Source organism: Narcine bancroftii, chromosome 2 (assembly GCF_036971445.1).
Source record: "Narcine bancroftii isolate sNarBan1 chromosome 2, sNarBan1.hap1, whole genome shotgun sequence".
Taxonomy (NCBI): domain Eukaryota; kingdom Metazoa; phylum Chordata; class Chondrichthyes; order Torpediniformes; family Narcinidae; genus Narcine; species Narcine bancroftii.
The window spans coordinates 82,438,836-82,462,763 of record NC_091470.1 but is presented as its reverse complement, the minus strand read 5'-3'; the positions used below and the strand labels follow the sequence as shown (position 1 = coordinate 82,462,763).

The window sequence follows — 23,928 nt, the reverse complement described above, 5'->3', positions numbered from 1 at the left end:
CAGCTGCTGCTGCAGACTGTAAAACTGCAGAACTGATCGCTCTCTCTCTCTGTCTGTCTATCTCTCTCTCAGAGAGAGAAAGCCTGTTTTACTCTCTCTGGTTGCAAAACCACACGGCCCTCTTAGAACAGCAACCAGATAGCCTGCGGCTCCAACGAGTTATTTAATCGGTTACCTGTTTGTAAACAACAGTCCATTAGTGAAGTCTCTTGGGCACTCACCAAAGCTTTTTCAAAGGCTCTTGGCGCCAGCCTATCTAGCATGAGCAGAGCCCCAGTATTTTAACTATTTTAAAAGTGTTTGTATGTGACATACACTAAAAAGCCTGCCCCAATTTATCTCCTAAAAACATTTCTATATACAAACATAATCTGTCACAGAACCTATAGGCTGGTGTAGGACAGTCAAACAGTATGGATGTGCTGTTGTTCTTAAGTGAATAAAAGCCTATTGGTTTTTCAACAACAGTTTTTTGAGTAATTGATACTCCATCAATATGTGAGATAAACTTGGAACAACTTCCTGATTTTATTTCTGAATCACCCAACTCTATATTGTTAAGCAATTACCTTCTTATTTTGGACCCTTCCAATAGAGGACTTCATTTTTCTGTCTTTACTTAATGAAATATTTTAAGCAATCTAATTAGAGGTCCTGGTGCACTATCAATACTCAAAAGACTGGACTTGTATAACTATAGGCTTTTATTTACAATAAATGAAGATCATCCTGTGCTGTGACTCAGGTTTTCTGGGGAGGGGTGATGGTGTTGGAGCCTTTGTACAGGGTCAAGAAGGTACAGTCACAGAACGGGGCAGAGCCAGATTAAGGAGTGTACAGCAGTTCACCACATGCTCCTCATTTTTTTTCCAAAACATATTTATTGAGCATCAAAAACAACTTAGTTCATACAATACAGATGTCTGTGCTTGAGTAAAGATCTGTACCCAGTGCCAGACCTCAAAAGTTCAGCACCACACCAAAATCCCACTACAGAGTTTTGTACCCACGCAGCGAAGGTTTGATCACATCCACGTGGATATTGTTGGCCCATTGCCCCTGTCCAAAGGTGCTACTCATCTCTTCACAACAGGTTCACGAGATGGTCAGAGCAGATGTCCTTCTCTCCGACACCTCTGCCTCAACTTGTGCGAGAGCCCACATTGCCAATTGGATAGTGTGTTTCGGACTACCCATGCACATCTCCTCTGACAAAGGAGCTCAGTTTATGTCCGGGTTAATGGTCCACAGTTGCTGGGCATGCAACTGCATCAGTAGACGGCCTATCAACCCCAGTCCAAAGGCTTAGTGGAACGTTTTCACCTTCATATGGAAATGGCTCTCATGGAACATCTTAAGGGACCGGATTGGATAGATTAACTGCCTTGGGTACTTGTAGGTATCTGTTCCGCACTGAAGGAAGATTTAGCTACGTCCTCTGCAAAATTGATGTACGGAGCCTCACTAACAGTCCCAGGAGATTTAATTCTGCCAGCACATGGGCAGCAAGAATCTTCCAGTTCAGTACTCACACGCTTAAGAGAGAAGGTGGGTACAGTGGTACCTATCCCAGCCACCTGATATGGATCTACGACTTCATACATTCCACCTGAACTTGAGGACTGCCTTTATGTATTCCTGCAGGGATGCGCATAGGATGCCATTGCAAAGGCCATATGCAGGTCCTTTCAAGGTGGTATGTAATGACGGCTCCACATTTATCATCAACATGGTATCAGACATGAGACTGTCTCCGTGGACCCCCTCAAGCTGGCACACTTGGACATTGACAGTGCAGGTAGCATAACCCCACCGCAGATGGCATCCACCATCACAACCAAACCCACCCTTACCTCAACAACCTAACCACCTCCAGTACTGGGTGGGGGTGGGGGTTATGTGACAGATTGCACCACTTAGTTCTTGAACTGTCATTTAGAGGTTCAGGTTCTTGCTAGAGGAGACCTGGAACACTGAGTTGGACAGTCAGCGAAAGGGGAGATGAAAGAGAGGCTGGGAAGCAGTTATTTTACAGATAACTTCAGTTGTGCATTTTTCACGGCATCACTCGCTACAATATTTTATTTGAGGTTGGAGAATGTATGTGTGATATTTACACCTAGGTACTTGAAACCTGATCGACTGAACTGAAAGGCAGATCTGATTGAAGTTGCAGAGCTGCTCCATTAATGGGGTTGTATTTGCTCTTTTGAAGATTCAATTTATAACCAGAAAGAGACCCGAACACCTCAAAAATGGATAGAATAGAAAAGACGCTTCTCTGCGGATCTGTAACAAACAGCAGCAAATCATCTGCATATAATGAAACTCTCTTTTCAGTCCATTTCTGACAATCCCTTTAAAGGCAGGCGAAGACTGTAACATAATTGATAATGATTAAATTGCAATGGCAAAAATGAGAGGGGATAAGGGACATCTTTGTCGGTACCACATTCCAATGCTAAATAATCAGAGTGAATATTGTTTATGTGAACAGATGCTTGAATTGCAATGTATAGAAGGTGAATCCAGGAGATAAACTTGTTACCAAATCCAAATTTCTTTAATACTTATCAAGTGTTTAGAGTAGATAATGCTGAAGAGTATATGGATGTTAAAGGATAGATGGCACTGTTTTATAAAACTGCTCTGCTCTTCAGTTATGATCTTTGGTAAAACTCTGATCGAGATGCTGTGACCTTGGATAACTCTTTAACATCAGCATTAACCGCTATACTAACCATGCAACCCCTAAACTGAATTATAGCACTTCCACACTTTTATACTTTGGCCTCCGTGAGGTAAGATTGTTTTAACTATCTTCCATACCTGTACATTAACCTCTACTAAAGCTTACAATTGATTTAGTTCTTCCTACATCCTAGTTTCAACCCATTTAAAAGCTCATGGGAGGTGGATGGAAAATATGAATCCTAATCTCAGACAATACAATGAATAGAGTCAAAAAGAGCAGATTTTACTGATAAAATGTTAGCAGTTAGGGGAAAGGCACAAAGTCTCAGAGTTGGTTGCACACCAGGGCGATAATTCTGTCAGGTGGGATGGTACTTTGCAGTTTCTGCCTCATTAAAATAATTTGGAAACCATAATCTGAATTCAAGTTAATTTGAAAACATCAAGGACAATGGAATGTGGGCTTGTAATCATTTCTATATAATTTTGTATTTTAAAAAATTTTCAGTAAAAGAAATTAAATATTTTTAGCCCTGAAGAGATGATCACTGGAGATAATAATAAACATTTTCATCTGTTTTAGTGGAAAATGTGAATCAACTTAACTTTAACCTGTCAAGCTTATTTGTTATCTTTTATTTTGTCACTTTTATTTTTCTAACTTTAATGTTCTGCCCTCCTTCCATTTGGGTCATAGAGTTTTACAGCACAGAAATGGGCTAACATATCCTAGTTGTCCATTTGCCAGTGTTTGGCTCAGATCCTTTGAAACCTTTCTTACCTATGGACCAGCCAATGTGACTTTGAATGTTGCTATTGAACATGCCTCTATCACTTCCTCTGGCAGCTTATTCCACAAACCTACCATCCCCATGTGAAAAAGGTGCCTCTCAATTTAAATCTTATGTCCTCTGTCTACCCTAGTCTGGGAATACAGCAATGTCCATTTGGCTTATTTTATGCACCTTTATAAGATTATTTCTTAACCTCCTGAACTCCAATCAGAAAGTTCCAATCTATCCAGCCTCTCTTTATAACTCACATTTACTTTGGCTTTACATGGGGAATTGCAGAGACCTCCAAAATGTCATAAATTGTACTACATGGACAACAAAAAGGAGTTTCCTGTCTTCAACACTCCCATCCAGTGAAAGGAGTTCATGGATCAGTTTTGTTGAATTATCAATGTATCAAGTCATGGATACTCCAATGTTATTATCACTTCAATGATTGTGTTGGACATGGGTAAATATGCAAGGTGTGTTGTTCAGAGCGCAACATCGCAGAGCCCCCTATTTTCAAGGCTTTGGTGTTCATTTCAATACTCCGTATATTTTTTTAAAAGTGAAATGAAGGAAGTGAAGAAAAAGTTTGATCTGAAGCAACAGGAAAAGATTGAAAAAATGCTTAAAACTACTGCAGACAAGATTGTCCGTGAGAGGTGAGTGATAAGCATGACCCTTCCTTATAATGAATAAAGTTACCCAGTGGGATAATAAGATTTCAACTATTAATTATGAGATAGCTGTGTGTTAAATTTATCTAATTGACCAATGTTGCAAGGACTGGACATTATTATGAAGTTTATTGTCATATACAGTACAGTACAATGTACAGATGCACAAAAATTCTTACTTGTTGTAAGAACACAGTACATAAAATACACAAACGATGGGATAGATTAAATTACCGTTGTGTGCCTTGAAAAGGAAAAAGTGGTAATAAATTGGTGAGGTTCAAAATCCTGTTTGCTGTTGGAAAACAAATGCTGTTGTTGAACCTAAAGATGCAGGACTTCAGGTTTCTGTACCTTCTTCCCAAAGATAGCAGAGAGAAGAGGTTGTGATAGGGTGATAGCAATCCTTTATGACGTTGGCTGCCTTCTTAAGGCAGCATCTCCCATAGTTGTTTTCAAATGATGGGAGGCTGGAGCCTACGATGGACTTGGCATAAGTGAATATTTCTGCAGAATAGGAAATAAAATCTGAGATGTCCAGTCCATCATTTATCCAAGAGTGGCAGCCACGTAGCACAATTTGTTTGTGCGTCTGGTTACGTATAAGACTACAGCATGGATTCATTAGAGTGTTTTTGTGAGGACAGTACCCACTGCTACCTTCTCCAGCAACAGATGCAGATGTTCCAAATACTTTCAATCTAGACCTGTTTCCAGAACAGGTGAATGACACCAAGATTTTTGTCATCTGATTGAACAAGTAAAACCAGACTAAATAGTGTTCTCCAGTCCTTGGTGCAAAACATGCAGGCATACAACCAGACGTAACACACGTACAGACAAACAATACATATGCAGGACAAGTATTCATCTATATAAATGAATATTGCTTCATGAATATGACAGTCTCGGCTGGTTAGTGTGAGCAGTTCCTTTGGTTGTTCAGCATTCTCATTGCCTGTGGAAAGAATCTGTTGTCAGTCTGGTGGTGCTGGCACTGATACTCCTGTATCTCCTTTCCGAAGTGAGCAGATGAAAGATGCTGTGTGCAGGGTGGAAGGGGTCCTCAATGATTTTGCGCACCCTATTCAGACAATGATCCTGGTAGATCAATTGATGGAGGGAGGAAGACTCCATTGTCTCTGCTACTCTTATAGTCCTGTGGATTGACCTCCGATCAATTTTTATGAAGCAACCATATCACAATGTGATCCAGACAGCCATGATGCTCTTGATAGAGCTGCTATAGAAGACTGACATAATGGTGGCTGCTTCAGTCTTCTCAGGAAGTGCAGTCGCTGTTATACCTTCCTGACGTGAGATGTTGTGTGTCCACGTTAGGTCCACCAAGGAACTTGATGCTCTCCTCTCTCTCTACTAGAGTTGTATTGGAGAGTGGTCATTCCTGGTGCTCTGAAGTCCATGATCATCTCCTTTGCTTTGTCCATATTGAGATTCAGGTCATTTCTCTTGCAACATTTTGTGAGATTTTCCACCTCTTCTCTGTAGTGTGACTCATCACTGATTCTGATGAGGCTGACTACTGTTGTGTCATCTGCAAACATGTTGGCACTGTTGAAGCTGGGTATGGCAATGCAGTTGTGGGTCAGTAGCGTGAGCACATAGCCCTCTCTGTTTCACCCTCTCTGTTTTTCCGCCTTGAGCACATAGCCCTGAGGTATTCCATTGCTTACCTATTGCAAAGGGTAAAATTTTCAGAGAATTCTAGGCAAGAATGATCATTTCGAGTTCTTCTAGACATTTTTTGTCTTATGGCAAACAGAGAAATTTCCAAAATACTTATTTTGTTAAATTTGCTTTGATGTTTTTCTGGTTTAACAAATTACTCACATGATCACCATGGATGGGGATATAACATGTATAAATAGTACAGACAAATAATGTCAAACATTCTCTTTACCATGTTGTATATGCTAATTAAGCTTAGCATGGGTGACTGGGTCATTCCTTTAGTGACTGCATCAGTCAGGGCCCATTAACTGGGCAGTTGTGGTTGAGGTGCGGTGAATGTCAAAAGAGAGCTTGAGGAGAGAGTTCTGTTACCTTGTGGATGCATGACCCAGGAGGTAATGAATGATTTGCATTGGAAGAGTGGTAATTCTGGGGTACCTCCATCCAAATCCCTCCAATGGTGACACGATTAGCACAGTTAGCAGAACGCTATTACAGCACCAGTGACCCAAGTTCGAATCTGCTGCTGTCTGTCAGGAGTTTGTATGTTCTCCCCATGATCTACATGGGTTTCCTCTGGGTGCTCCAGTTTCCTCCCACCCCTGCTGTATGATATGCTTTGTTGAGAATAGCTAAATGAGACCATTCTGGACATAGCACTACAGCCTGAAGATTGGGTAAAGTTTAAAAAGCAACAAAGAACCACAAAGTGAGCAATAAAGAGAGGGAAGGTATATAATGAAAAAAATTTAGCACAAAATATTAAAACTTTTACTGCCTGTTTTTTATAATTTTATAAAGCGGTAAAGGGTAGCTAAAGTGAAGATTGGTCCCATGGAGGAACTAATTGATATTGGGTAATGAGGAAATAGCCGAGGCTTTGAATAACTTTTTTGTGTGGTCTTCACGGTGGAGGACATATCTACCATGCCAAAAACAGATGTTATGGATAAGATAGGAGATGAGGACTTAGATGTAATAGCTATCAATAAAGAGGTAGAAACGTCTAGGTCTAAAGATAGATCAGTCCCCTAGTCTGGATGAAATGCATCCTGGGGTACTAAAAGAGATAGCAGGTTTATAGTAGAAGATTTGATGATTTTTTATCAAAACTCTGAATTCTGGGTAGGTCATAGTGGATTGAAAGACACTTTTATTTAAAAAAGGATACAGGCAAAAGGCAGGTTTAACATCTGTGAATGGGAAAATGCTTGAAACTGTCATTAAAGAAATAGTGAGGCATCTGGAATGAAATAGAACCATCAGGCAGAGGCAGCATGGATTCAGCAAAAACATATCCTGTTTGATGAACTTACTGGAATGCTTTGAGGATATAATGAGCATGATAGATTGTGGGGAGCAGTTCAATGTTGTTTACTTGGATTTTCAGAAGGTATTTAATAAGGTGCTGCATAAAAGACATATAAGATAAGGATGCACAGGGTTGGGGATGATGTATTAACATGGATAGAGAGTTGGTTTACTAATAGAAAGCAGAGAGTTGGGTTATAGGGGTGTTTTTCTGGTTAGCAATCAGTGATGAGGGGTGCTACAGGGTGCCACAGGGGTCGGTGCTGGGCCCGTATCTGTTCACTATGATCAGTCCACAAATGATTTGGAGGAGGGGACAGAGTGTAGTGTATCTAAGTTTGCTGATGACACTAAATTGAGTGGAAAAATGAATTGTACAGAGGATACAGTGAGCCTGCAAAGAGCTAGGTTAAGTGAGCGGGCAAGGATCTGGCAGATGGAGTACATTGTTGGTAAATATGAGGTTATCCATTTTGGAAGGAAAAATGAAGTTCAGGTTATTATTTAAATGGCAAGTGATTGCAATGTGCTGCCATGCAGAAAGTCTTGGGAGTGCTTGTGCATAAATCGCAAAAGGTGGGTTTGCAAGTGCACCAAGCTATTGAGAGAGCAAATGGAATATTGGCCTTTATTCCAAAGGGATTCAGTTTAGGAGCAGGAAGGTTATGCTGGTACTGGTGAGGCCACATCTGGAGCACTGTGTACAGTTCTGATTTCCTTACTTGAGGAAGGGTATAATGACTTTGGAGGTGGTCCAGAGGAGGTTCACCAAGTTGATTCCAGAGAAGAGGGTGTTAACCCATGAGGAGAGATGAAGTTGTCTAGGGCAGTATTCACTTGAATTTATAAGAATGAAAGAGGATCTTATAGAAACATATAAAATTATGAAAGGGATAGAAAAGATAGAGGTAGGTAAGTTGTTCCCATTGGTTGGGGGGACAGCCTCAAGATCTAGGGTAGTAGATTTAGGACATAAGAGGAGGAATTCACTGCCTATTGACACACTGGAGGCTACCTCAGTGAATATATTTAAGCAAGTTTGGACAGATCTTTACAAAATAGGGGAATTGAGGGCTATGGTAAAAAGGGAGGTGGGTGGAGATAAGCCTATCATTAGATCAACCATGATCTCATTGAATGGTGGAGGAGGTTCAATGGGAAGATGGCCTACTCTTGCTCCTATTTCTTGTATTATTATATCACCAAAGATCATGGAGAGAATTCTGACTGGTTGCATCACTGTCTGGTACGGACAGGAAAAGCCTACAAAGAGATGTGAATTCGCCCAGCGTCTTCACTCCATTAAGGTCATCTAAAAGAGGCCAAGTCTCAAGAAAGAAGCCTCTATCATCAAGGACCCTCACCACTCAGTCCATGCCCTCTTCTCACTGCTACCTTCAGGAAGGAGGAAAGGAGCCTGAAGGTGAACAACCAATGTTATAAAAACAGCTTCTTCACCTCTGATATCAGCTTTATAAATGGACAATAAACCATAGACACAACCTCACTTTTCTTTTGCACTAATTTATTTATTTTTAGATATTGTGTTAGGGAAATGTAATTTATAGCAATTTTTGCACCTGTGGTGCACAGTACTGCTGCCACAAAACAATAAATTTTGTTCCACATGGTCATGACAATAAACCTTTTAAATTGGACCGTGTGCCTATAGGGTCAAGGGTCTGAGAAGAGCTTTGAGCAGCTGCAACATTTGGATTTAGGTACTACTGCACTCTTTATAATGGGAAATGAAATTAATGTTTTGTATTAGTGATTATTCAGCTGTGTTTCCTCTTCATAGGCGCAAGAAAGAGATCATTGAGCATCACATTCAAGCATCGGTGAAAGAATTCAAGCTGGTATGAACTATCCCCTCCCCATGTCATTTCTCAGCTTCTCAGCATTTATCCCTTGTGCCCTCTCACTCCATCCAGCGCTTGCTTGTGGTCCTGTGTTACTCCTCTGTCCCTCCAACCCCATTTTATTCAGGCGCATGCCTGATTTTAGCTGAAATGTTGGTTATTTATCTTTGGTACTTTATCTTCACTGCGTGACTTGCTGAGTTTCTCCAGCATTTTTATGTAAAATACAATCATAATGTTTGCAGATTTTCATGCTTAACTTGCTTGTTATTGGCATTGCTCGGAAAAAGAACCGCAGATAAAAAAATCTGAAATAAAAACAGAAAATGCTGGAACCAGTCAGCAAGTCAGGTGGCTTCTGCAGAAGGAGAAATAGAGTTGATGTTTCAAGTTGAAGCTTTTTTAAAATACATCTGAGATGTCCTCTTCCTTCAGAAAACATGACATTTCCTCTTCCATTAACTTAGCCCTCACCAGTATCTCCTCTATTTCCAGCACATCTTCCTCTCCACAGATGCCACAAGACAGAGTTCTCCTTATTCTTACCTACTACCCTCCAAGCCAGCATATTCTCTGCAATTTCTGCCACCTATAATGGGACTTCACACCAAACATGTCTTCCCCTCCCCTCGCCATTTTCCAGAGGGAGTACTCCCTCCGCGACTCCCTTGTCCACTCATCCATCTCCACCAATTATCCCAGTGATAACTGCCCCTGTGACTGCAATAAGAGCTACACTCACACCTACAACTCCTCCCACACTATTCAGGTCTCCAAATAGTCCTTCCAAATGAAGGAACACTTCACCTGTGAATCTGTAGGGATAATTTATTGTTCCAGCTCTCCCAAAGCTGCCTACTGTACATCATGGAGACACTGGCACAGACTGGGAGATGATATTGTTGAGAACCTTCGAGCTGTCTGGTGCAAATGAAAGGACCTCACAGTGCTCACCATTTCAATTCCACACCCCGTGGTCAAAACGGCACGTCTGTCCATGGCCTCATGTACTGCCATGTTGAGGACACCACAAATTGGAGGAACAACTCCTTGTATTCTGACTCAGCAATCTGCAGTCAGATGGCATCAATACTGACTTCTAATTTCATTTAACCCTCTCCCCAGTCTCTTTTTCTCTTTTCTTCCAGCTCCCCACTCCTTCCTTTCCTTCTCTAACCAAGACATATCTTTCTCTCTCTACCCATCACTGTATCTTTCTCTTCTACCCTTCCCCTTGGCTTAAGCAGTGATTATGCAGTTTGGACTACGTTGTGTTGCTAATTGCAGAGCTGTGAGTCATATGCAGTAGGTTAGACTGTACTAATGGACAAAGAAAATCTGAGTCAAAATCAAAATTAGCAAAGGACAATGAGCCAAAATGTTTAGTTCTGACACAGATAGTAAGAGTGAGTTACTTTTTTTTAAATTTTTTTTATTTTTCACACCATAAATCACATTAACCATGGTACACACTTTTTACTTTTCACACATATACAGTGCCATTTTCTCCCCCCCCCCTCCCATCCCACCCTCCCTACCTCCCCCCTCCCGTCCATTTAAGGTATACATTCTAGGATACATTAAACCAGTCAGACAATGTTGTCATTCAATAAAAATACACCAGAAATTCTACTGAGTCCATTCTTTTCATTTCCTTTTCCTTCCATTAACTTAGGTAATGACTGTCCCCGGTAGGTTTTCGCTATTGTATTTAATGTAAGGCTCCCAAATTTGTTCGAATATTTCAATATTATTTCTTAAACTATATGTTATTTTTTCCAATGGAATACATTTATTCATTTCTATATACCATTGTTGTATTTTCAAATTATCTTCCAATTTCCAGGTTGACATAATACATTTTTTTGCTACGGCTAGAGCTATCTTAACAAATCTTTTTTGTGCATCCTCCAAATCAACTCCAAATTCTTTGTTTTTTATGTTACTTAGGAGAAAGATCTCTGGATTCTTTGGTATATTGTTTTATGTTATTTTATTTAATATCTGATTTAGATCTTCCCAAAATTTTTTTACTTTCTCACATGTCCAGATTGCATGAATTGTTGTTCCCATTTCTTTTTTACATCGAAAACATCTATCACATACTGTTGGGTCCCATTTATTTAACTTTTGAGGTGTAATGTATAGCCTGTGTATCCAGTTATATTGTATCATACATAACCTCGTATTTATTGTATTTCTCATCGTTCCGGAGCATAACTTCTCCCATGTTTCCTTTTTTATCCTTATATTTAAATTTTGTTCCCATTTTTGTTTAGTTTTACCATTTGTTTCCTCATTCTCCTTTTCTTGCAGTTTAATATACATATTTGTTATAAATCTTTTGATTAACATTGTATCTGTAATCACATATTCAAGGTTACTTCCCTCTGACAAACTCAAGCTGCTTCCTAATTTATCCTTCAAGTAGGATCTCAATTGGTAATATGCCAGCGCTGTATCTTGAGTTATATTGTACTTATCTTTCATTTGTTCAAAGGATAAGAATCTAATTCCTGAAAAACAATTTTCTATTCTTTTAATCCCTTTTTTTCCCATTCTCTAAAGGAAAGGTTATATATTGTAAAAGGGAGTAACTTGTTTTGCGTCAATATTAGTTTTGGTAATTGATAATTTGTTTTATTTCTTTCTACATGAATCTTCTTCCAAATATTGTGGAGATGATGTAATACTGGAGAACTTCTATGTTGTACCAATTTTTCATCCCATTTATATAATATGTGTTCAGGTATCTTTTCCCCTATTTTATCTAATTCTAATCTGGTCCAATCTGTCTTTTCCCTTGTTTGATAAAAATCTGATAGGTATCTTAATTGTGCGGCTCTATAATAATTTTTAAAATTTGGCAGTTGTAAGCCTCCTTGTTTATACCATTCTGTTAATTTATCTAGTGAAATCCTCGGTTTCCCCCCTCTCCATAAAAATTTCCTTATTATTTTCTTTAACTCCTTGAAGAATTTCTCTGTCAGTTGTATTGGCAATGCCTGAAATAAGTATAATATCCTTGGAAAAATGTTCATTTTAATACAGTTTATCCTTCCTATTAGTGTTAGTGGTAAATCTTTCCAATGCTCTAAATCGTCCTGTAATTTTTTCATTGGTGGATAATAATTGAGTTTATATAGTTGGCCGAGATTTTTGTTTATTTGTACACCTAGGTATCTTATTGCTTGCATTTGCCATCTAAATGGTGATTCCTTCTTAAATTTTGAGAAATCCGCATTAATCATAGGCATTGCTTCACTTTTATTTACGTTTATCTTGTAACCCGACACTTCTCCATATTCCTTCAATTTCTTATATAATTCTTTTATTGATAGTTCTGGTTCTGTTAAGTATACTATAACATCATCCGCAAATAAACTGATTTTATATTCCTTGTCTTTTATTTTTATCCCTTTTATATTATTTTCTGTTCTTATCAATTCTGCTAGTGGTTCTATAGCTAACGCAAACAATAAAGGTGATAGTGGGCATCCCTGCCGTGTTGACCTGCTTAAGTTAAATTGCTTTGATACATGTCCATTTACTGTCACTTTCGCTAACGGTCCCTTATATAATGCTTTAATCCAATTAATATACTTATCCGGTAAACTGAATTTTTGCAATACTTTGAACAAATAATTCCATTCTACTCTGTCAAAGGCCTTCTCTGCGTCTAAAGCAACTGCTACTGTAGGTGCTTTATTCCCTTCTACTGCATGAATTAAGTTAATAAATTTACAAATATTGTCTGTTGTGCGTCTTTTTTTGATAAATCCAGTTTGGTCTAAATTTACCATTTTCGGTACATACTCTGCTAATCTGTTTGCTAATAGTTTAACTATTATCTTATAATCTGTGTTAAGTAAAGATATTGGTCTATATGACACTGGTGAGAGTGGATCTTTCCCTTGCTTTAGTATTACTGTAATTATTGCTGTTTTACATGAATCTGGTAAGCTTTGTGTTTTATCAATCTGGTTGATTACTTCCAGGAGGGGCGGAATTAATAAGTCTTTAAATGTTTTGTAGAATTCTATTGGGAATCCATCCTCTCCTGGTGTCTTATTATTTGGTAATTTTTTAATTATCTCTTGTATTTCTACTATTCCAAATGGCTCTGTTAATTTATTTTGTTCCTCTATTTGTAGTTTTGGTAGTTCAATTTTAGTCAGAAATTCATCTATTTTCCCTTCTTTCCCTTCGTTTTCCGTTCGGTACAATTGTTCATAGAATTCTCTAAAGTTTTCCTCAATTTCTTTTGGATTATATGTAATTTGTTTGTCTTTTTTCCTTGATGCCAATACCATTTTCTTAGCTTGTTCTGTCTTAAGCTGCCATGCTAGGATTTTGTGTGTTTTTTCACCTAGTTCATAATATTTCTGTTTTGTCTTCATTATATTCTTCTCCACCTTATATGTTTGTAGTGTTTCATATTTTATTTTTTTATCTGCCAATTCTCTTCTTTTAGTTGTATCTTCCTTCATTGCTAATTCTTTTTCTATATTTACTATTTCCCTTTCCAACTGCTCTGTTTCCTGATTATAGTCCTTCTTCATCTTGGTTACATAACTTATTATTTGCCCTCTAATGAATGCTTTCATTGCATCCCATAGTATAAACTTATCTTCCACTGAATCCGTATTTATTTCAAAATACATTTTTATTTGTTTTTCAATAAATTCTCTAAAATCCTGCCTTTTAAGTAACATGGGGTTTAATCTCCATCTATACATTCTTGGAGGGATGTCTTCTAACTTTACTGTCAATATTAAGGGTGAATGGTCCGATAGTATTCTAGCTTTATATTCTATTTTTCTTACTCTATCTTGCATACGAGCTGATAACAAAAATAGGTCTATTCTTGAGTATGTTTTATGTCTAGCCGAGTAATATGAATATTCCTTTTCCTTTGGGTGTTGTTTCCTCCATATATCCAAAAGTTGCATTTCTTCCATCGATTTAATTATAAATTTGGTTACTTTGTTCTTTCTGTTAATTTTTTCCCAGTTTTGTCCATATTTGAATCCAAATTCAGGTTGAAGTCCCCTCCTATTAATATGTTCCCTTGCGTATCTGCTACCTTCAAAAAGATATCTTGCATAAGCTTTTGATCTTCTTCATTAGGTGAATATACATTGAGTAGATTCCAAAACTCCGAATATATCTGACATTTTATCATTACATATCTCCCTGCTGGATCTATTATTTCCTCTTCTATTTTAAATGGCACATTTTTACTAATTAATATAGCTACTCCTCTTGCTTTTGAATTATACGATGCTGCTGTTACGTGTCCTACCCAATCTCTCTTTAATTTCTTGTGCTCCAATTCAGTTAAATGTGTTTCTTGCACAAATGCTATATCAATTTTTTCTTTTTTCAGTAAATTTAGCAGTTTCTTCCTTTTAATTTGGTTATGTATTCCATTAATATTTAAAGTCATATAGTTCAACGTAGCCATTTTATACTTTGTTTATCTTCCCTTTCTGTTTCTCGATCATTACCTTTCCTTCTTATCCATTTCTGTTTTCTTGTTTTGAACCCATTATAAGACAACATTCCTAAAACATCAAACATTTTCCTTATTCTCCTATTTAAAACTTCTTTAGCCCCAATCTCCCCTTCCCCTCCTGAGTTGTCCTTTATCCCTTGTCGGACAACCACATCTCCCCTCTCCATTTGGAATTGCGAATTCACTTGCAAGCGTCAACTGATTTTGCAGTGACCGCAACTCCTCCCCACCCAGCCCCCCCCAGAAAAGATTTCACTTTTCATATGTAACAAAGGTCACTCTTTTAGTTCCCTCCTTATTCCCTCTATTCCATTTCCTTCCCTTATTAATTCTTGTCTATACTATCTATATTTTCCTCTAAATACGGATACATTCATGTATGCACATTATATATATACACACATATACCTCTTTACCCACATACATATAAATCGTGGTCATTTTTACTCTTATTACATATCTTCATCTCTCTGGTTGTTTTGTAGTTGTTCTGCAAATTTCCTTGCTTCCTCCGGATCCGAGAATAGTTTTTTTTCTTCCCATAAGGTCGTTTTCGATGTATTGAACTCCTTTCTCTTCTTCAGGAGTTCAAAACTTATGTGTCTTTTTAGTTCTCAGTCTTTTGTACTCTCGTTACACGTCTTCATCCCTCAGTCTATTTTGTAATTGTTCTGAAAATTTTCGTGCTTCCTCTGGATCCGAGAATAGTCTGTTTTGTTGTCCTGGAACAAATATTTTCAATACCGCTGGATGCTTTAGTATAAATTTATACCCTTTCTTCCATAAAATCGCCTTTGCTGTATTGAACTCCTTTCTCCTCTTCAGGAGTTCAAAACTTATATCTGGATAAATGAAGATTTTTTGCCCTTTGTACTCCAGTGGCTTGTTGCCCTCTCTTACCTTTTCCATTGTCTTCTCCAGTACCTTTTCTCTTGTAGTATATCTTAGGAATTTTACTAAAATAGATCTTGGCCTTTGTTGTAGTTGTGGTTTAAAGGCCAATGCTCTATGTGCCCTTTCTATTTCCATATCTTGCTGTAGTTCTGGACATCCTAGGATCCTGGGGATCCAATCTTTTATAAACTCTCTCATATTCTTGCCTTCTTCATCTTCCTTAAGGCCCACTATCTTTATGTTATTTCTTCTGTTATAATTTTCTATTATATCTATTTTCTGAGCTAACCGTTCTTGTGTCTCTATAACTTTTTTATTAGATTCCTCTAATTTATTTTTTAAGTCCTCTACCTCCATTTCTACTGCTGCTTCCCGCTCTTCCATCTTGTCCATTTTCTTTCCCATTTCTGTTAAGGTCATATCTATTTTATTCATTTTCTCTTCTATATTGTTTATTCTTCTTCTTAAATCATTAAATTCTTGCGCTTGCCATTCTTTAAATGACTCCATGTATTCTTTAATAAGAGAAAGTATATCCTTTATCTTGCCTTTCCCTTCTTCTTCTATTTCACTGTACTCTTCCTCTTCCTCTTCTTCTTCCTCTGGCTTGGCCATCTGTTGTTTCTTTGTTGCCCTTTTCTTCTCTTCTTTCTTGTTTTTGTTGTCTGCTATGTTCTCCTCTTGCTGCAGGTGTTCTGCAGGTGTCATTGCCGGCTGTGGAGATCGACTCCCCAGCTGGTCACCCCTCCCGTCGGTGTGTTTTTTTGCATGCGCATCGCGCAGGCGCAACTCCTCGCACATGCGCGGTTGCGCACTTTTACTCGGCTCAGCGAGCCATTTTTGTAGTCCACTTTTTACCGACCTGAGGGAGCGGGTTTCTCTCTCCACCGCGGGCCTCTTCGAGCAGGTAAGGCCTTCTCCTTCTTCTTCCGTTGTCTTCTCTTCCTCTCTTCTTACCGTTGATTTCGATTTTTCTTTTTTCGTCGCCATCTTCTTTCCACCTTTATACTCACTTTTCTTTAATTTTTATTTTTGTACCTTTGTATTTTCCTTTGTTTTTCCCGACTTTTCTGGAGAGGGCTGGAGTTCACCGTCCGGCCACTACTCCATCACGTGACTCCTCCCAAGAGTGAGTTACTTGAGGATGGAGAATTCAGTATTGAGTCTGGAAAGCCACTGCGTGAACAGACAGAAGAAAATATGCTATTCCTCAGCTTTGCATTGGCCCTCCTTGTTACAATCCAAAAGGTCACAGACAGATATAATTTGATCAATTTAGAGATTTTAATTTAGAGATACAGTAACAGGTCCTTCTGGCCTATGAGCCTGTGCCACCCAAATACACCCACATTACCAATGAACCTACTAGCCCACACATCTTTGGAATGTGGGAGGAAACTGGAGCACCAGGGAGAAAGTTCTAGGAGAAAGTATAACCTCTTTACTGACAGCGCTAGATTTGAACCTCCACTGTTGTCTCTATAATGTGCTCACCACTATTGGGTCAGACTGTAAGTGGGATGGAGAACTAAAGGAGGAGGCAACCAGAACCGCAGTATTGTTCCTTATCTACTTATTCCTCTTTCCCGATGAACACTTTCAGACCTCAGATTTTAGATTTATTGTCAGGGTACATACATGAACCCTGAGATTCTTTTATCTGTGGGCGAGCCAGAATTACCACTTATTGTTACAGTAGTGCAAAAAAACTGTACAGATATACTGAATATGTAAACAAATAAAGAACTGTAAACAGATAATGAATGTAAACAAACTGACTGCAATACAAAGAGAATAAAAAATTAATAAAGTGCAAAAGTAAGAGTCCTTAAATGAGTCCCTGATTGAGTTTGTTGTTGAGGAGTCTGATGGTGGAGGGGTAGCAGCTGTTTCTGAACCTGGTGGTGTGAGTCTTGTGGCACCAATACCTCTTTCCTGTTGGCAGTAGCAAGAACAAAGCGTGTGCTGGGTGGTGTGGGTCTTTGATGATTCCTGCTGCTCTCTGATGGCAGCGTTCCCTGTAGATATTCTTGATAGTGGGAGGGTTAACCTGAAATGTTAACTCTGCCTCTTTCTACAAATATTGCACAGATGAACTACTAATTATTTCCAGCATTTTCTGTTATTTTTCTATATGTGGCACCATAGTTTGCTCCAAAATATCAGAGCCAATAATGAAAAAAAAACAACCAACTAACTGGATTAGATTACAAAGTAACATTCCCTCCCTCCTTCCCTACTCACTGGTAACACAACAAATTAAGACAATTCAGAATAGGATTCCTACTCCATACCCAACCTTCCATTCCACATCCAACTGAGTATCTGTCTTCACTGAACTATGCCTTTCCCCAGTCATTGTCTTTCCATACTGCAACCACCATCTGTACTTTGCAATCATTATGTCATTGTATTATTGCAGACTTTAATGAATCAGTCAAAGCTTGAAAGCAAACTCCGGGAGAAGCATACAGCTGATTTTACAGAAATTAGGGAAAAGGAAAAAGAGGTAAGAGGATGGGAATGATCTTATAATTTGTATGAAAGTTTGAAGAGTTGGATGGTGTTCATATAATGATGGGGTATGTTTGAAAGCTGGGAACCTGGAAAGAGTACTTTAACCAAGTGAAAAGTTGTAAGTCCATTTTCGGGAGCTTTATTTGATTTCTTAAACAGTATCCAGTTTTTCAGAAAGCCCTCGGCCAGATTTAGAATGGTTTGAAACTCTGGAAAAGAATGATCACTGGGACACTGGTACTGAGTAAATTGTTGGGAGCCATGGGCTGAGAAGTCTCATGGTCCTGATAGACCAACGCAGGATAAGATACACGTTTAAATATTCTGCAATTCCTTAGATTTGGAGAAGGTTCCATTTGGTTGGAAAATTGTGAATGTAACTCCTTTATTCAAATAAAGAGACAGAAACTACAAACCAGTTAGCTTAAGAAAACGTTAGAAGACGTTACAGCAGGTCATTTTGAAAAACAAATTGTTATCAAGTAAGATCAACATGATTTTGAGAAGGGGAAAACTGCATTTAACCAACTTTGTAGAATGCTTTGAATAAGCAACATGCCGTGAAGAAGAGGAAATGGTACATGCACAAAACTGAATTTCAAAAGGCATTTGGTGACTGCAGAATATAATCCCCATGAATGCAGGAAGTATTGGCATAGACAGATTAGTGGGTTTGTCTTCTAGTTGGCAAGATGTAACAAGTGGTGTGCCACAGAGATGTATTTTGGGCCCTCAGTTGAATTGTTTATTGTCACGTGTACCGAAATCCAGTGGAAAACATGATCCAGGCAAGTCAACTGCTATATAATAGAGCAAGTTACAGAACATTGCAGCATAGTATAGGCCTGCAGCCCATGATGTTGTGCTGACTGATTTTTAAACCTACTCAAAAAACTAAACCTTCTTCATGACACTATTTTTCTTTCATCCTCATGCCTGAGCCTTTCAAATGCCTCCATTGTGCCACTACCACCTTTGGCAATGCATTCCAGGCACCCTCAACTCTCTGTGTTTTTAAAAACAAAACTTACCTGTTATCTCCCCTAAACTTTCCTCCGCTCACTTTGTACAAATGTCTTCTGGTATTTTTTGCTCTCACCCCAGGAAAAAGCTGCTAGTTGTCTACCCTATCTATTGCCTCTCATAATCTTCTACACCTCTATTAAGTCACCTCTCATCCTTCTTCGCTCCCAAGGGAAAAGCCCTAGCTCTTTTAGCCTTGCCTCATGAGACATGTTCTCTAATCCAGGAAACATCCTGGTAAATGTCCTCTGCACCCTCTCCATTGTTTCCACATCCTTTCTGTAATGAGGCAACCAGAACGGAACATAATATTCCAAGTGTGGTCTAACCAAAGTTTTCTAGAGCTGTAACATTATCTCTTGACTCTTGAACTCAATGCCCTGAATAATGAAGGCTAGCATACCATAAGCTACCCTATCAATCTGCATGGCAAACTTGGAAGAGTTGACAGAGTGTAGTCTAGCCAAGCTTATGGATAATACTAAATTGAGTGGAAAAGCAAATTGTACAGAGGAAGTGGAGAGACTGCAGAAGGATATAGTTAAGTTAGGTATGTGGGCAAAGGTCTGGCAGATGGAGAGCAATGTTAGTGAATGCAAGGTCATCCACTTTGGTAGGAAAAAGAGAAGAGCAGATTATTATTTAAATGGTAAAAAACTGCAGCCTGCTGCAGTGCAGAGGACTTGGGAGTGCTTGTGCATGAATCACAAAAAGTTGGGTTGCAGGTACGACGGGTTATTAAGAAGGCAATTGGAATGTAGGCCTTCATCGCTAGAGGAATTGAATTCAAGAGGAGGGAGGCCATGCTGCAACTGTACAAGGTACTGGTGAGGCTGCATCTGGAGTACTGTGTGCAGATCTGGTCTCCATACTTGAGGAAGGATATACTGGCCTTGGAGGCAGTCCAGAGGAGGTTCACCAGGTTGATCCTGGAGATGAGGGGGTTGACCTAAGAGGAGAGAATAAATCACCTGGGATTATACTCATACGAATTCAGAAGAATGAGAGATCTTATAGAAACATAAAATTATTATGTAAAGGATAGATTAGAGGCAGGAAAATTGTTCTCACTGGTATGTGAGACCAAAACTAGGGGACACAGCCTGAGTAGATTTAAGGCGGAGATGAGGAAAAACTGTTTTTCCCAGAGTGTAGTGAATATGTGGAATTTTCCGCCCAGGGGAGTGGTTGACGCTACTTCATTAAACATATTTAAGGTTCTGTTAGATAGATTTTTACATATGAGTAGGAATTAAGGGATATTGGAAAAGGCAGGTAGGTGGAGTTGAGTCAATGATCAGATCAGCCACGATCATATTGAATGGCGGAGCAGGCTTGACGGGCCAGATGGCTGACTCCTGCTCCTATTTCTTACACTCTAATATATAGATTTGGATTCAAAGGTACCTCTGTTCTTCCACACAGTTAAGAATCCTGCCATGTTCTTCCTGTATGCACATAGAGCTTCCTTAATCCTACTTGCCAAGGCCTTCTCATGCCCCCTTCGAGCTCTCCTAGGTCCTTTCTTGAGTTCCTTCCTAGCTACCATATAATTCTCACAAGCCCTTCCTGTCTTTTATCTTATGCATGCCTTCCTCTTCCTCATAACTAGCTGCCTCATATGTATTGTCAATCATTGTTCTTTTATCCTACCATATTTTCCCTGTCTCAGTAGGATAAACCCTATCTTGAACACCACAAGTGGTCCTGAAACATCCTCCACATTTCTACAGTGCTTTTCCCTGACAATATCTATTCCCAATTTATTCTCTAGTTCAGTGGTTCTCAACCTTTTTCCTTTCTAGTCACAAACAACTCAAAGTAATCCCTATGCCATAAGTGCTCTGCGATTAGTAAGGGATTGCTTAAGGTGGTATATGAATGGGAAAAGAAGGTTGAGAATCCCTGCTCTAGACCCAATAGTTATTGAAATATTTTGCTTGAGAAAAATTATCATTGGGCCATTTCCTGGAGTTATGAAACCATGCACATAACAAGTCAATTAGGTACAATTAAAAGTTTTTTTCTGTAAATTTTATTTTTCATTTGCATCAATACAAGTATACTATTTATGTATATCATAAAAATGAATAAAAAATGATGCAAAAGGAATACATAATTTCATATTTCCTCCCCTCCCCAAAAAAGTAGGAAAGATAGAAGAAAATAAATAAAAGCCTGGCTGATAATCATATAAACTCTTGATTAATTAAATTTAAATTTACATTGTGACTGGAACCTTGAATTAACTAAGGTGAGTTGAAGCAGGAATGGTGGACGCAGTAAATGAAGTCTTAGCAATAAAATCCATATAAGGTTTCCAAATCTTATGGAATTTTTCTGGTTGATTCCATAAATTATAATTTATTATATACAATTTAGTAGTTCCATTTGCCATTTATTCAACCCAACATTATTGTCTAATTTCCACGTTACAGCTATACATTTCTTTGCTATTGTACACTTAAAAACTTCTTCTGATAAGTTTCTAATTTTAAATCAAAAATATCTCCTAATAAAAATATTTTGGAATCTTTCAAAACATCCACCTTCATAACTCATCCCAATAAAATACTTGTATCTTCCCAAAATTTTCCTATTTTTTCACATTGCCAAACTGTCTGTAGAAAAGTTTCTACTTCTTTATTACATCTAAAACATTTTTCAGAACAATTGGAATTAATTCCATGCAATTTGTATGGAGTATAATATAAATGATGTAAAAAATTAAATTATACCATTTGGTATCTAACATTAATGGTATTAGTTACATTTTCATGACATAATTTTGACCATGCTTCTTGAATTTGTATATTTAAATCTCTTTCCCATTTCAATTTAGATTTAAATAAATCCTTTTTCTGCATGTTCTCTTCCAATTTTATATACATATTAGTAATAAATATTTTGATAAACGTATCCATTATTAAACATTCAAATTGACTTTGATCTGGTAGTCTAAAATTCACCCCGAACTTTCTTTTTAAATATGATTTAAGCAGATAATAAGAAAAAAAGGTATTATTTGCTATATTATACTCATCTTTCAATTGGTCAAAAGTCAAAAAGAACCTAAGAAAATAATCCTTTCTCTTTCCACTCACATACCACTTCAGAAAAAGTTTGAAAACCACGGTTATGCAGAATAAAAAGGATAAAGGTTGAGAACCACTGCTCTAGTTCTGCCTCATCTTATCATAATTAGCTCTTTGCCAATTGATAACATTACTATTTTGTATGCTCTTATCCTTGTCCATAGCTTTCCTAAAGCTCAGCAAGTTGTGGTCACTTTCACCAAAATGCTCCCCCATTGAGAGGTCTGACATCTGACCAGGTATGAGATACAGTATGGCCTCTCCTCTAGTCAGATGGTCAATACAATGTGTGAGAAATACTTCTTGGATACACCTGACAAATACTGCCCCATCTATCCCTTTTGTAGTGAGGAGGTGCCAGTCAAGAAAAGAAAGAATAAAAATATTTTCGAATTTCTGTAAATGATTTGGATGAAGTTGACCAAAGAAATAGTTTCTAAAATTGCTAATAATACAAAATAAGAAGAAATTACAATTTGAAGAGGACATAAAGTATCCATGCATCCATGAGGAGGTTGACAAGGGCTTGGTTTAATGTCTCATCTGACAGGTGGCAACCTCAACAATAGTGCATTCCCCTTGAAGAAAGCAGAGCCAATTGTCCAGGGCAACATTATTCAAAGGGAGGAAATTTGACCACTAAGATTCAAAGATTGAATATGAGGAATTAAAGATGAAATATTTTATAGGCAAGACAGAGAAGCTACTTCTTCTGTAGTATCTTAAAGCTAGGCCATGGAAGAATAATGCTTCTTACAATAATGTTTAGAGGAAATTTTTAATTCTCTCCCCTCAAAAATTAATTAGGTTTGTAATTATGGACTCTTTAATGCAGATAGATTTTGTTAAGCAAACTTTAGGATATGGAACCAAGAAAATAAGTGAAGTTATAAATCAGACAGGCTTAAATGAATGGTGAAGTAAGTTTAATTGACAGATCATCTCTCCTTTTCCTCTGCTGGATTTGGACAACCATTATTGCTTTGTGAATGCTTCTTTTCAAAGTAAACCACAATACGTAAAATATATTGAGTAACTCTGTAAACAAATGAGTTGCTGTGCAATTTCATTACTAATTCCAGAAGATATGAGGCATAATTAATGTTTCACCCTATCTGTAATCAACAGGGGCCATTCATGGGAGAATCAGGGGGCAGAAGAGAGTGCAGTTACTATTACTAAGGAGAAGATGCTTAGGAAGCTGAAGGGGGCTGAGGGTGGATAAGTCACTTGGACCAGATGGTCTGCACCCCATGGTTTTGAAAGAGGGAGTTGAAGAAATTGTGAACACATTAAGTAGTGATCTTTCAAGAACAGCTTCAGCAGAGGACTGGAAAATCACAAATGTTACTTCACTCTTTGAGGGAGACAAAAGACAGAAAATTATAGGCCTGTTACCCTGACTTCAGTGGTGGGCAAGATTTTAGAGTCCATTATTAGGGAGGCATGGTTCATGTAGTGGTTAGTACAAAGCTATTTCAGCGCCAGCCACCCGGATTCGATTCCAGCACTGTCTGTAAGGACTTTCTACGTTCTCCCTGTTTTTGTGTGGGTTTCTTCGGGTTCTCTGATTTCTTCTAACCCTTCAAAAATATATGGGGATTGAGGTTAATTGGTATATTTGTGGGGCATAGGCTAATGGGCTGGAAGGGCTTGTTACTGTGCTGCACACCCAAAAAAAAACAATTTAAAGATAATGTTTCAGGTACTTGAAAACATAGTCATATAGTCTGAAGTCAACATGGTTTCTTTCAGGGGAGATCTTGTCTAATAAATCTATTGGGAGTTCCTTGAGGATGTAACAAGCCAGATAGAAAAATGAGAGCCAGTAGATGTTGTTTACTTGGATTTTCAGAAGGCTTTTTA

General features: G+C 38.2%; 1 protein-coding gene across 1 annotated transcript in view; it reads left to right on the top strand.

Annotated features, from left to right (window-relative positions):
- LOC138752888 (1-phosphatidylinositol 4,5-bisphosphate phosphodiesterase beta-2-like) overlaps nt 1-23,928 on the top strand; it is a 129,164-nt gene that overhangs the window by 102,579 nt on the left and 2,657 nt on the right. Inside the window, exons 28-30 of the mRNA XM_069915499.1 lie at nt 4,040-4,135; nt 8,955-9,012; nt 17,850-17,936. Coding sequence (XP_069771600.1) covers nt 4,040-4,135; nt 8,955-9,012; nt 17,850-17,936 — 241 coding nt within the window. The remainder of the gene's footprint in view (nt 1-4,039; nt 4,136-8,954; nt 9,013-17,849; nt 17,937-23,928) is intronic.